Raw genomic sequence first — 14,709 nt, 5'->3', positions numbered from 1 at the left:
GGAGTGGCACTGGACGCGGGAACCTGTCTCGTCGTATTGCCAAAGACAAAATGCTTGGGAAGTGTATTTTCAACATTTTCATATAGGACGGCGACGTCAATAGCTTGAGCTTCATAAAAGCTTCACAAAACCAATGAAACTCTTTAGCTTCTTTGCAATGAGCCTGGATTCTGTAGCCTGTTTCTATATTTAATTGGTTATCTCCTGGGTATTTCTATGCTAGACATGCGTCGACTACGATATACATGTACAAAGTGACAAACTGGCCTAAGCGCAAAGTGAAATGAAATTCATGCTAATGAATGTTGATTCACGAACGATATCTAAACTCAAAGTAAATCGGACAAAAATCCTCGAGAGAGTGTCATTCAATAACGTTATGTGGAGAGCCACTGGGTGTCTAGCAAGAATCAGCCACGCTGCAAATGTTAAGTCCTGCCTCAAGCTGCGGCCTTCCGCTGATTAGGATTACGGCTCCATCTTCAACTCTAATCGTTCCATCATCTAATACATTGTTTATTTATTTATTAGTTTTTACTTTTATATTCCAATGTCGCATGTAGCTTCATTCAAACATTCCGATGGTACATTCAAGAAAGCCTCTTCGATAATTGAAAGCCTTAGTTGGAGAAAATCTCTTCCAAATGGAACAGGCAAACGGGCGGCTCTGGGACCAAACGCTATGTTTAATATGTCTGACATTTGAAATCGCCTCTACTAGATGTTCTGAAACAGATATCACTCGTGGTTTTTCGTGAAATGATGTCATCTACAATCTGCTACTCATGGCAATACCAACAACTACTTGTACCTGGAACACTCCATTTCGTAGAGGAACTTTATAACTATTCTGCTTAGCCATTTTAATTTATTTCAGGCCACGAGAGTCGGAAGTAGGTTGAATTCCAATTAAATTTATATGCTCTGTCACTGACTATGTTCAGAAGGGTTTGTTAGAGCTTTTCGTTTTTCGCGCCCTTTCACAAAAACCAACACTTCTAAATTCCAATTTGCTCTCTAAATATTCCATGGTTGCTCATTCTTATTCATTTGCAATTCAACTTCATTTTACTGGATGTTTGATTAACTGCAATAATTGCAGTTGTGCCAGAAGAGACAATAATTAGTGTGTAATAACAGTCGTTGAACGAAGACAGTGCCTGCTGACATGCCAGTACACTGCTTTGCCACCGGTGTTCGAAATGCAGTGGGAAAAAGATGGAACTGTGATTGCAAGAAATTATAGTGCGGAAAATAGTGAATCACGAGAGACCATTCCTCAATACAAAGATTACCAATTCAAATAAAATTGTGAGGGTTTTTGTTTCTTCTAGGACTCTTAGTTCATGGTTTCTCAAAGCAAAACACGCCCTGAATAACAACTGATTTTGTATCTGATGAAGTACAAACGTCATTAATAACGAGACCGTGATATCATCAGTAAAAGTGAAAAAAAAAAAAACTGGTTTTATTTGTTTGCCGAGACTAATTGCCAGTAGAAATTTCAGAACATTTTTCTTTTCCCTTGTACCTTGTACCACTTGTACCTATTTCTACCTTTTGGGTAATTGCTAATGAGCTTGAATTGTACATTTGAATGGTTGTTGAGAAGTGTATATCTTATTAACTCTACAGTGGGACCAAACCCACCATTGAATGTGTCAGTTGACTCAAAGAGCTCACGAGTGGTGAATATTTCCTGGATTGCTGATTTTGATGGGAACAGTGTAATTCAGAACTACACAGTGAAGATAAGTAGAGATAATGAACAGTTTGTAGATGCTCTCTGTCAAGGGTCCCTATCAGATAGTTCCTGTGTGGTGGTCAGTACAAGTGCTTCTCTTGGAAACCTCTCACCTTGGACATTATATTACTTTAAAGTGTTTGCAAGAAACAAGATTGGCATTAGTGATGAGAGCTCTGTGGTGAATGCTACCACAGATGAAGAAGGTGCTGTATGCAAACAATGTAGTTGTTTCAATGTTTACGTAACATTTGTATCATCCTTAAATTACTCAGGTGCTGATATTTTAATGATGAGGTGAATCAGTTCAAACTTTTGTTACTGATTACTAAAGGCATGGTGTAATTCCTTTTTACAGTTCCAAGTACTGCTCCAATCTTTGATGTGACTGTTGTCAATTCCACTGCCGTTAATGTCTCTTGGCAGGTATTGTAATGATACACGTATTGGACTAAGCATGAGGTCTAAGTAAGGTGACTGGGTCTCAAGTTAGCCTTTTTGCATGTTACCCTACTGAAATACAGTTGAGGTTCATAGTCACACAAAAAAGGATGAAGTCAACATCCAGCCATCTTGAACAAAAAAAAAAGACTAAAATGGTCAATTAATGATGGCATTACAGAAGAACACCATTAATATAGGATATGCAGTGGAATCCCGAGTTTTGGAACCTTTAAGGGAAACGAAAATTGGTTCGAAAAATCGGAGAGTTCAAGAAATCGGGGGTAAAATTACAGCTTTTGACTGAAGAGGGGAAACGACTTTCGGTTCGAGTCATCGGGAGGTTCGAAAAACTAAGGGTCCGAGAAATCGGTATTCCTCTTTGTAGGATATGATTTATCTTGTGTGCCTGTGTAGCTTCCCATAATTAAGTTAACTTTGCAGTGTTTAATTCCGACTTGATCAATGCCATTTGATGGGTAGCTATGGAGAAAACTGTTTGTGTGGAATCTCACTGAAGACAGTAGATCCTCAATTAGGACAAAAATAAATCAGGTTGACCCAAATATTTAGTTGTTTGAAAGAATAAAGGCTTCTTTCAAGTTGAGGAGCATAGAGAATGTCGGCAATATTTTGTTACGTGAGTAATGAATTAGCGCTCTACAGCCCAGGCCAATACACTAAATGTTCCCTCGTGGACAGCGAATCACATTACATGTACATCAGTGTTTCACATGGCATCTTGCAATCTCAGTCTTATTACTGAACAGTTCAAACAAAAATCCCAGACATTGAAAGTACTTTCCGAACTCCTGATGTGATTGACAATGATTGCTTGAAACAATTGACCTGAATTGATATGAACCCTGCACAGAACCCAAAGAAACCTTAGCATGAGATCCATCATGCAATATTTAAGTCTGCTATTGGTGTATGTGTTTATTACAAAAAAATCACTGTTCGTGTTGCCATGTTTTTTCTCAATGCTTTTCATTTCTTTTTATTATTACCGTATTTAACAAATAAAGAAACCTCCACTGTGCTCTGTTCTAGCTTGTAAAGCCATCAGGAAGCAGTAGAGCGCGAAAGAAGTGCAGGGAAAACACGAGAAATAATCGAGTGCTTCCCCTTCCTCTATCGTGTTTCACCGCTTCTTCCGTGCTTTACAACAGAACAGGGCAAAGTCAAGGCTTCTTTATTTGTTTTATGATAAAGAATCCATTAATTTCCCCATACATTCAGCTAATCTTTTCAACCAAACTTTATTTTCCAAACGAAGAAAAGTGGCCTGCATCTGTTCTCTGAGGAAGCACGCTCAAATAAGCCAATCACAATCCTTATTAGAATTTCTCAAATAATTTCATTGTCTAATGAAAATGCGAAATGCTGAGCTGTATTTGAAAGGAGCCACAGTTATTTACGGCTTCAGCAAGATTGCCCGAACTAACGTCAAAGTTGAAAAGACGAAACCGCTCATATCGTTGAAAGCTTTTTTATTGTTGATTACATTCATCAAGGTGATTCCTCAGAATTGAATTGGGCATCCCTACTTCGCACGATTTTCGCGTCACGAGCACGTGTACATTAGCGCGTGCACATACAGTACACAACCTCGAGAGATTTCCTTAAGCTAAGCCCGACAGCGAAATAAATCCTCGTTTCTTCTTATATTCTTTATTACGTAATTGCGACGTGTAATTTATCATCTCCAAGAGAAACGTTTTTCAAAAAAATCGTTCGGAAGGAAAATATATACAGCTAAAAGCGTGCACAAAACCGTTACATGAGGATGCAAATTATGACCTTGAAAACAACGTCTTCAGAACGTTTAGAGTCGATTTCGTTTAAAACAGTGTGAATGTTCCAGAAATTGTATATTACATTGTTCCAAATGGTCGAGACTTTCTACTTATTAAGTTTTTCATGAAATATTTTCCGCTACCGAAAATGGAACGTAAACCGATGAAATAACGCTCATGATTAGGCATAAATGGGGTAAGATTGGCCCATCATATCGCTTTTGCGAGCATGGTGACCTATCTTTTTTATTGTATTTTTTTGAAACAGTGCTTGGTAGGGAACGTTCAGAGAAAGTTTTTTGAAACAAAAACAAACGTTCGCCAGTTTTTATTTCTGAGGAATCACCTTTATGTTACAACCATGACAGACTGCACACTAACGGGAAGGTATTTTACATGAAATCGGAAAGGTTTAGAATTATAGTACCTGCCTGTTCAAAACTGATGAATTCTTGAAGTGTGGGATTAACCTGGTTTGCTAATGCCTACTGTTCAAAACACATTTTGTTGCGCTGGCGCGTTGAAGGCATCTGCACAAGTTCATGCGATCTGAAATTACCGGGATAAACAACGGTCCTAGATTAGTCATCCTGAAAGACATAGGCAGGCGAGCTCCATAAACTTAAACGAAACCAATATTCGCTAATGCAGCGACACAATGTGCAGTAGTTTTCTAAAGTAATTATTTTAATGGATCGTTTATGATAAACTAATGTGTTCCACTATCTATTCACGGAAAACGTGTGGACCAAAGTTAAGGATTTACAGTGTAGTTTCGTTTTTCAGGTTGCCTTCGTGAAAGTTTAACTTAAATTGTCCACCAAATATTAAAAAAAAATATATACCTAACACCAAACTGATTTCTTTGTTGTAATATTAAAAAGAAACACTTTTAAAGGCGAAATTAATTCGTGAGCGGTCAGTCCATCTTAGTGGTCCGTATTGCAAAATTCGGACCATTCAGGAAACCATTCAGCATTTTCCGTTTCAATGCCATGTTTTAACAACTCATGTTACTAGTCTTGGTTGTTGGTAACTTTGAGTGGTATATTGTTATCAATGGTCATTATTTAGGTGCTGACGAGAGAGCAAGCCAGAGGAGAAATCTTGGGTTATTACGTTTTGTACAACATAAAATGTAATCCAACATTGGCAAATAGAAAGGTTGATGGAAAAGAAACCACTTCGTACGTGATATCATCCTTAAAGGAGTTCACCTCGTATGAGTTTGCTATGCAAGCTTTCAACAGCAAAGGGGTCAGTCAAAAGAGCTCAGTCTTGGAGAAAAGGACAGACGAAGATAGTAAGTTTATCTGATTTTGATATTTTGTTATATCACACATACAGTAATATTGAAAGTGAAATTTGCTAAGGCAAGCCAATTTTCCCTCAATTCCATGCGCTGTTCGTAATTGATTGGCATGCTGACTCAGTCAATCAGAATCTCGTAGTTATATCATGGATAGCGGCAACAGCAACTCATGTACTGTGCTCCAGTTCTTGTTTTCAACCTTAAATTACAATCAAGGTTTAAATCTCAAGCGTTGATTGGTATATATTTCAAAGACTAGGTGAATCAATTTGATTGGTTTGCATAATTAAAACGTTTCAGCTTTTTTGCTTTATAAGCAAGAACACAAAACTTCCAGGACCAGGATATAAACCCCATATAAAGTTTTTGCGATATGCCTTAACTCATTGCCTTAACCGGCCGTGACGAACGTTCGGCCTTTGTTCCGCTACTGACGTCACCGCGCTTGACCAAAATTGGCATCACTTATACAGTACTCAAATTCTGCAGGAGGAAAAGATCTTTCCAATGATAACAGATCAGAGGTTTCGAGACCATTGATCCAGAAATATGCACGAAAATACTCAGAAGTTTGAGCAAAAAACTCGGAACATAATTTCCCTCAACTACACTTGGCTACCCCATGGTAAGAATTTTCCGTCTCGATAGTAATTTCTCGGGAATTCTTGAACTGGAAGCAAGCCCAGTAGAAGGCTAACCACTGCAACAAAAAGATAAGAAAAGGAGAAAAAAGGAAAGGCGAAAAGAAATAAAAAAGCCCGAAAATCCTAAAGTCGCAGGTTTCTGCACATGCCCGAAGAAAAATGTCATAGAGTCTGATGCTATTGGAAAGAAAGGCATACTGTCATGTTGCAAATGTCTTTTTGAGTAGATTGCAGCTAATTTGGCTCATGTCCAGACTAAAAATGTCCGAAATGCCCCAAAAATGCATTTTTGGCAAAAAGTTCCGCGTTTCAATGGGTAAAAGTTCTTAAAGTAGTCAAGCTTTCGGATTCAGCACACTTTTGGAATGGGTACAACTTTCTAGGGTCGTTACGTTGACCTTACCATGATAAAGATTTATACATACTCTTTTGAATCATTAATCTTTATTTTAACTAGAAATTGTGTCAACTGTAAACTGAAGATACAGAGAACCGCTACATAAAATTGATTATTTTGTGTCATTGCAGACTTTAGATCTTCCCGTAGTTTCAGGACTTTTTCTCAGTGTTTAAGCTTTAAGCATAATATAGAAAGAAGAGGTTTATTCTTAGTTTTAAGGAGATGCTGACAGTTCTGAAACTAAAAGGACAAAGCTGATTGAAAACATCAGACAGCGGAGCCTAATATGATTATTTATTAGGTGTTTTCACTGGTTTTGGGGAATTGCTGCTTCCAGAACTTTCCTGGGTAATTAAAGTAATTTTAATGGATCTTTCACTCCTCACGGGAAGATATGAACTCAATTAACTGACCTCGCTCCCGATGTGTGGTTTCCCGATGTGTGAGCTATATAGCTCAGTTGGTAGAGCATCGCACCGGTATCGCGGAGGTCACGGGTTCGAATCCCGTTGAAGCCCTGATTTTTTCAGGCTTCTTCTTTCCAATTGCTTAAATTGGAAAATTAACTGCGATGATCATTCTTCACTTTCTTTTAATGGATCTTTTCAGCGATCCGGCGGTCATTTTGAATTCTGTTCATCCCAATACCCTATTGGGATGCTTTGGGGGCGAATACATATTAATTTGCCCCCTTAGAATCCTACAATAGCTATTTGAAACCGTAGAATTTAAAATGGCTGCGGTATCGCCAAAAAGGTCCTTTGTTCAGTTCTTTCTTTGCTTGCTTGTTTCCTTGATTCATTCTTTAGCCATTTGCACCACACTATTGCGTAATTATTTCAGACTTCCCTAATAGCGTCGTAATAGCGTTCTTGTTGTTTCTCTCTTTTTTTTCTCTTCTTTTCCTTTCTTTTTATGTGAGCATTTGTGCTCTCTTGCTGATCTGCAATTCATTTTCATTTAACACTGATGTCCACTGGCTGCCTGGCTCCGCTAGCCCCTATGATTACTCCAGGCAGCCAGTACTCTAATTTTCATTATCGATATTTTTGTACAATTAGTATTATAGTGTGAGAGAGTACAAATAAAGATTGTTAGAAAACAGTCCTAAGAAAATACGCGCGCTAATTGGTTGAAAATTGCGTTTCTATTTAACAATTAAATTATGAGCTCGAGATTTCTATGAGGAGATAGTTGATGAGGCCGAAATCCGAATCAGCTGTCACCTCATAGAAATCGAGAGCGAATAATCTAATTGTTTCAGTAGAATTCTAACTGAAATTTGCTTCAAATAACGATTCCAAGTATTTCTGGTCTTAATATTAAACTTCTCGCTTCACAGAATTCGCGCCGACTGAGCAGTCAATTTGACATTTTCAGTTGTGTGCCTGCGCTTATCAGTTTCTTTCAAAATATTCGATTTTTTTTTTTTTTTTTTTTTTTTCGGTCTTCTCAGGAATTTAATTATCCTTTTGTTTTTAAATGTTCTTTCAAAACTTCGGAGAAACGAGTAAACGTTGAAATTTTAACGACCACACCAAACCACTGAACACTAATTAGATTATGAGCTCGAGATTTCTATCGCGTGATAGTTGACGTGGGGGCAGCCCGAGTCAACTATCACGCTTAGAAATCGAGAGCGAATAATCTAAATGTTTTAGTATAAATCTGCTAGTCGTTCAAAACTTTCATCTAAATCCTCTTCACAGACGCTTCGAAAACACAAAGAAGCGGCCCCCAGCGCACGCTGCTACGTTACTCACTATCTATCACAGAATAGAACGCGAGTAGCGTAGCCAATCAGAGGACGGCATCCGTGATAGAACGCTGGTAGATTTATACTAATGGCTGATACTGTACAATGGCTCAGCCAATCAGATCTGTTATCAGAGCACAATACAAATGCAACATCAAGATACCTTTCTGCAATCAACCGATGCATTTTACGTATTTTCACTACTTACAAAGTTGGCTTTTGTTTCGGGAAAAGAAATCGGCTAGCAAGTAACCAAGCGCCGTGATAAAAAGGAGAAAGGATTTTTCATTCTGCTTCTTGTTATTCCAGCTAATACGGTCACGCGAAATAAACAGGAAATAATTCGATTCGAAAATGAAAGTCAATAGACTTTCTATGCTGTTGCCTGGTGTAGATTATATTCATATCTTAAGTTAAAATCATCGATAAAGTTATCAACTCATGCCCTTAACTAAGGTGAAGATCATGCAGAAAAGTTGGCCATACGGTTATACTCCTGTACAAATCACTGTCGCCATTGAAAACAAACAATATACAAGTCGATAACAGATAAAGGTAATAACCTGCGTGAAAGCTTAGTGGCCTTCAGGACGGACACACAGTCTTGAACAGAAGAAAACTATCTTACAGGAAAATTCGTTTTTTTTATCATGATCAAGATTTTTAAAGAAAAACAACATCTTAAATGGAATGGTATACCATAAAATACGTACATAGACAGTCCCTTTGCCTTAAATACCATCGGTACCGGGAGGCGTTCTTGCCTAATGATTTAACATAGTAGTAGTTTATCTCAATATAGCAACTGGTATTAAACCTACCTGCACTCAGTTTACAAAAGCTCAAATTGTTGTATGTTGCAGTACCTTCGAGTGCTCCTGTACTTATCTCTGTAAAGGTACTGAACAGTACTAGTGTCGAGGTGGAATGGCAGCCAGTTCCTGAAGAGTTTACACATGGTATCATTACAAAGTACGTCATATTCTACACAGCCGAGAGAGGGACGGGCGAAAAGGAAGTACCTGCATCGCTTCTGAAAGCGGTCGTAAATGGGCTTAGTCAGTCTACAACATATTTATTTCGAGTTAGGGCTGAAACTGTGAAGGGTGCAGGTCCAAAAAGTGATCCCAAAAGTGCGACTACTGAAGGTAAAGATATATATGCTTTTCATAAACACGGCAAATAGCAATTACCAGAAATTCAGCTGTATAGTAAAGCAGTAAAAGCAAATGAACAATATTATTTTGAAATTGAGCGAAACATCTAAATGGCAGTAATTAACTGAAGGTGGACTGTTCAAACGAAATGATAGAAGAAACACCCGTGGGAGTATTATCCACGGTAGAGTTGGGTACTATGTCTAAAAATTACTTTAGAGGAGTATGGCCCATATGGAGGATTAAATCTCTCACCCTTCGTCAATGTACGTTGGATGTTGGCTTAGAAAAACGATCGACTTCCAAACGTAAGTTCCGGCCGAAATTATACCTTGCCAGATAGTATGTTAACGTTTTAATCATTTAAAATACCTATACCTATATCAATATGTTGTTTTTCAGACCCACCGACCGCTCCGACGCTTCCCGATAGCAACATTGGAACAACAGAAGTGTCTGTCCCCTTTAAAACTAAGAAAGAGTTGAGTAATGGCAAACCTGTCAGGTCAGTGGCGGTCACGGAACTCGTTATTGAGTTTCTAGCACCTAAATCCAAAATCAACGGTGTGGCTGATTGTACTGTAGCTATAGTAACCTGCTAAGTCAAGTAAATGACCAAATCGTTTTCAGCATCAATTTTGTAGAAACCTGATAATAGTGGTGGTAATTTGCACGATATTACATATGGTCCTACAAAACAAAGGAAGTACTCCCAAAAATAGACAGAATTCATAGCTTTCTATCTTCTTTAGTACCTTTTGAGTCTTAAACCTCAAAAAAATAAATAAATAAATAAATAAATGCATAAAAATAAAATTAAAACAATTTCAATATATACGTTTTAAAAGGAAGCCATATATGTCAGGGAATATATTAATAATTTAGCTGAGATTCGTAGTAATGACCTTTTTATCTTCATAGCTTACTGGATACATTTATGCTAAGTAGTTCTGTAGTAGCCTTTTAGTAATGTAATGTATTGTACTTCGATGTAAGTAAATGTTGTTATTTATTAACAAAACAAACAAACAAACAAAAACAGCGGTAGTGACAATCCGTCAAAGTATGACTGCTACAAAATGCGGTATACTATTGCCAGCCACCTTATGTGAAAACAACTTACTACACTCTTTTACAGCTTTTATCAAATGATCGTCACACCCTTAACTGACGGACAGAACCTAGGAAAACCATCGGACACACAATACGTTAAAGTCATGCGAAATTACGATAACCAAGTGAAAGGAGAACCTTATATTACGGCTGAGTTCGCCAACGATCAGTCAAGGACATCATTTGCTGTTGGTGACCGGAAGTATTATTCCCGAGATGGTGTTACTGAAGCTAAGAGAAAGCGCAGAGAAACAACATGTGAGTCAGTTCACACCTAATGGCGTTCTAGAAATAAGGACGGTCTACATCCATTTATAAGAACGTATATATTGACTTGGAAGCATGCTAGCTAAAATTTGAAATATTGACCCCCAAAGTTTAAGTCAAAAACCAAAAAAACTGAAAATTGAAACAAGTTTTTATAGACCTATGTATTGACTTGAGAGCATGATGGTTAAAATTTGAAATTTTGACCACCAACGGGTAGGTCAAAAACCAAAAAAAAACAAAAAAACAATTGAAACAAGTTTTTATTGGGAAAAAATGAAAAGAAAGCCTAGAACCACAGGTTTTCATAAATGATCTGCTTTGGGTTTAAATTGATCAGAGTTATCAGAGATCGTAATTGGCATAATATACGTTTATTGCAAAGTAGCAAAGTACCACACCCTTATCAAAATAATCTTTCAGACGAGCAACGAGCACGTGTCCCCTTAGAGAACATAAATAGAGATTTTGTTAATAGACTCCAAATATATAAAAATTTCTTCCCAAATCTTCAAAGTTTATGCATCCTTTGGAATAACATTTTTGAAACATTTTGAAAACCATAGTGAACTTTGAGAATGTATGACGCCACTGTGGCCTAAGTTTGGACAATCCCCGCTTAATATATAAAATAATTTATAATAGATAAGTTTAATAATTTGGACTTAAACAGTAAAGACTGAAACCGTTTGTTTGCTGGCTTGCTTGTTTTGTTGTTTTTGTTGTTGTTGTTGTTGTTGTTGTTGTTTGTCTTGTGTTGTTGCGACTTCAATGCCATCATTTCTGTTTCTTCCACCAGCACCTGAAGGGTCCCTTTAATATATAATAGTCAAGATACATTTTTTTCCTAGACTTGGGAGGGCTTCATTTCTCTCCTAATACTTCATTTTGTCAGTACTCATACGAGCACGCACAGAACTGATTTAATCCCGAGGTGCCTCTCCGCCTTTTCTTTCAGCTTTCATAAAGTATCAAAACGGAAAGCTTGAAAAAGGCACACGATACGCGGTCTTTCAACGGTCTTTTGACGAAGATGGTGATTATGAAAATGAGGGATTCATTACGTTTACCACCAAAGATGATGGGATCCCGACAACAACTTTGATATTGTCAATAGTAGTTGGTTTACTTGTTCTTGTGATCTTGGCCGGTGGGATTGTAATGTGGCGTCGGTTGCATCCTAATGGTGAGTTTTAACTTTTGTATCTGTATACGGTTCAACCCCTATTAAAACGGCCACCTTCGGGAAACTCTCATCGGTACTTTGATTACTGGCCGCGTATTATATAGGGATTGACGTTTAATAGCTGGCCGCTTGATAGGGTTTCGACTACAGATAGTTGTGATATGGTATTTGGTAGATTAGCTTTCTTGTTTCACCTAGCAATATCGTAAGGGAAGGAAGGCAGGCAAACAGACAGAGAGGGAAAGAGGGAAGGCAGGTAGGCATGCAGGGAGAGAGGGAAGGATAGCAGTTGAGCAAGAGCGCCAGAGGGAAGGAAGGGAGGAGACAAGACAGGCAGGCAGGCAGGCAGGCAGGCAGGAAGGAAGGAAGGAAGGACGTATAAAAACAATTACTACCCATGATAATTCAAAACGAAATAAAATGCAGCATAGAAAAACACGCTGCTCTTTTCTTTTTCTGGTTCTTTCATATTCTAGCAGAGAAAAAGTCAGTTTCAAGGAATCCTCAACAAGGTTCCACGCAAGAAATCTTAGAGCTGTCTCCCTATAGTGAACCATCCACAGAACCAACTTACTGCAACACTACTCTTAACGAGCTAGAAACTGAGAGGCAGTCCACTTATGAAGCTGTTGATGACGTAAGTTCTGGCCAGGTCACTCATTATGATAACGTTGGTCCACAACAGGAGGACACTTACCAGGAAATTGATCATGGAGTCCATTACCACCCATTAAATGTAAATTTTCAGGCTACTTACGAAGGGTATGTGAAGCCAACATCGTCAAACTCATGAGAGTTATTACGATGAGAACGAAGATATATCAATTGACTCCTGCTTCGTGTGCTGAGAACAAACGACGTAAAGAAGAAGGGAAATAAAAGGAAACCACAGGCACCAGAACTCGACCACTCACAAAATAATGTTAAAAGTATTTGTTATTATTTGTTGTTATTTGTGTGTTAAAAGTAGTTGTCATTATTTGTGTCTGATCTCGAAGAAGTGTGGATACTGTCGAAAAAGATTTACAGCACGTTCGGTTGTGTTAATTTGGCCTCTTTAAATTCTTGAATATAGACATATCTAGACCATATTGAATATTGATAAAGGATTTGTGGCGCTACATTTAATTGATAGTCGGTTCGAGATATATTGATAGCCTAAAGCCTGGTACACACTCGTGAGATAACCATAACACTAGTGAAATAAGACCAAGCATAAGCACAAGGCAAAGAAGCATGTTCCATTTTCTTGTGCTGGCGCTTATGCTTATTCACTGCCTATCTCACAATTGTGAACCAGGCTTTAGCCACTGAAATGTGGTTTTTCTCTCCTCGATCATAAGGACAGGGGCCGCGGACACCATTTTAAAGTGAAAGGGCTAAAAATTCTGGCCAATACAAATAAACGTCAGTGTTTTGCCATTTATCTTGCATATGCGCGCCATCTGGAGCCCTAGAAAATAAATTCCAGCATCAATAAAAGTGGTAGGGCTCTAGCCCTACCAGCCCCTCCCTCTCCGCGGTCCCTGAAGGAAAATACGAAGAAGTGAGCATGGCACGTCGGAAAGTTTAGTAACTGAAAAGCTCCCCGAGCTATGTATTTATTTGTAATTAACTTAGACATAAGGTTTTTTTTTTCTGAAAAACTAGTCCACATTTTTACAAGATCATGCACGAACGTTTCGCTTTGTTCGACTGAAGGTCAGTTTCTTCAAGACTTATAATCAGTAATATAAAAACATTTCAGGCTGTTTTTGACGGGTTATGCCGCCTTACTTACGATAGCGATATCAGAAAAATAATCATATTTAATTCCACAGTGATTGGGAATTTGTCTGATAAAACTATTTTGCTGTCACCCGACATGTGAACCTCTCGACAACGGCCACCTTGGGACAGAGGAAAGTAGCCGTTGTAGAAAGGTTGCCGTTATTGGAAGGTAGGAGCGTGACATGACACCTGATTCCTTTTTTTTTTTTCGGTGAGTGCGGCCCTTTTATTATTATTTAATTAAAAGTACGTAACACAATCAAAATATATCAATAAAACAGAAGCCAAACAAAAACAGAGAAAAATAACGAGAGCCTCGTTGCCTTTCATAATGAAAGGTGACCTATGGCCAAACTCGTGGATTAAGTAATCTAGAGATGAAACATGTTACTGAACTTGCAATTATTGGTGTATTATTAAAGGCTGTTAAAACAAGCCGGGTTCGTACCACGCAAGGTCCCACTTATCTCACAAAGCGTAGGCTTTTTTCGTTGGCTTTTGTTGCACACATAGTACAAAGACATAGTCCACAATAGCTAGGGTGGTAACATTGCAGCTGAACATGGACTGGTAAAGGGTTCTTGGGTCACAGAGGACACTCCTACCAAAAATATTGAGTACTCCTCCCACCGATACCTTGACGTTGATGTTTGTCTGCTTGCTGGGAAAATTTGCATGTATTCAAGAACATTTTTTTCTTGTCGTACGAGCTTACAGACTTTTCTCATTGCATTTCACTTAGGACTATAGGTAAGGTTTCTTATGATATGTACAGCACTTCTTCTCCAACGTGGAACCGCTTGCCTCTACAACAAAATAAGTACCCTCTTTTTGACACGATATAGGATTTAGAGTTTAAAATCGAAGTGGACAAAGGTTACGCAGCGAGGGTAAAATCTGCACTGACTATATTGAGGAGTCAGCCTCACTAAACTACGTGTACTAGAGTGGCGCATAAGGCTTCATACTGAGGAGTACATTACACTAATGAAGCAAGTCTTAGGTCTATAAATTTAACCCTGAAATATTGATTGATAGTTTCTTTATCGCTCTTAAGACTGCCAAGATCACGATTTTACATCAATCAGGACATGCCTATTGGTAATCAGATTTGAATTTT

At 38.2% G+C, this 14,709-nt stretch overlaps 2 protein-coding genes across 2 annotated transcripts in view; both read left to right on the top strand.

Moving 5' to 3' along the window:
* The window catches only part of LOC145468651 (neogenin-like), a 28,809-nt gene extending 18,847 nt beyond the window's left edge, over window positions 1–9,962 (top strand). The window contains exons 6-9 of the mRNA XM_081452366.1: window positions 1,636–1,950; window positions 2,103–2,170; window positions 5,059–5,287; window positions 8,960–9,962. Coding sequence (XP_081308492.1) covers window positions 1,636–1,950; window positions 2,103–2,170; window positions 5,059–5,287; window positions 8,960–9,282 — 935 coding nt within the window. The 3' untranslated portion in view covers window positions 9,283–9,962. The remainder of the gene's footprint in view (window positions 1–1,635; window positions 1,951–2,102; window positions 2,171–5,058; window positions 5,288–8,959) is intronic.
* Window positions 9,963–10,247: 285 nt separating this feature from the next.
* Window positions 10,248–14,474, top strand: LOC145467437 (uncharacterized). The gene is made up of 3 exons (XM_081450992.1): window positions 10,248–10,624; window positions 11,592–11,819; window positions 12,296–14,474. The coding sequence occupies exons 1-3, from the start codon at window positions 10,402–10,404 to the stop codon at window positions 12,610–12,612; spliced, it is 768 nt and encodes a 255-aa protein (XP_081307118.1). The 5' UTR covers window positions 10,248–10,401; the 3' UTR covers window positions 12,613–14,474.
* The last annotated feature ends 235 nt before the right edge of the window (window positions 14,475–14,709 follow it).

This window comes from Orbicella franksi, chromosome 14, assembly GCF_964199315.1.
Source record: "Orbicella franksi chromosome 14, jaOrbFran1.1, whole genome shotgun sequence".
NCBI lineage: Eukaryota > Metazoa > Cnidaria > Anthozoa > Scleractinia > Merulinidae > Orbicella > Orbicella franksi.
Note: the sequence above shows the minus strand (reverse complement) of the source record. Positions and strands in the feature narration are given on the sequence as shown.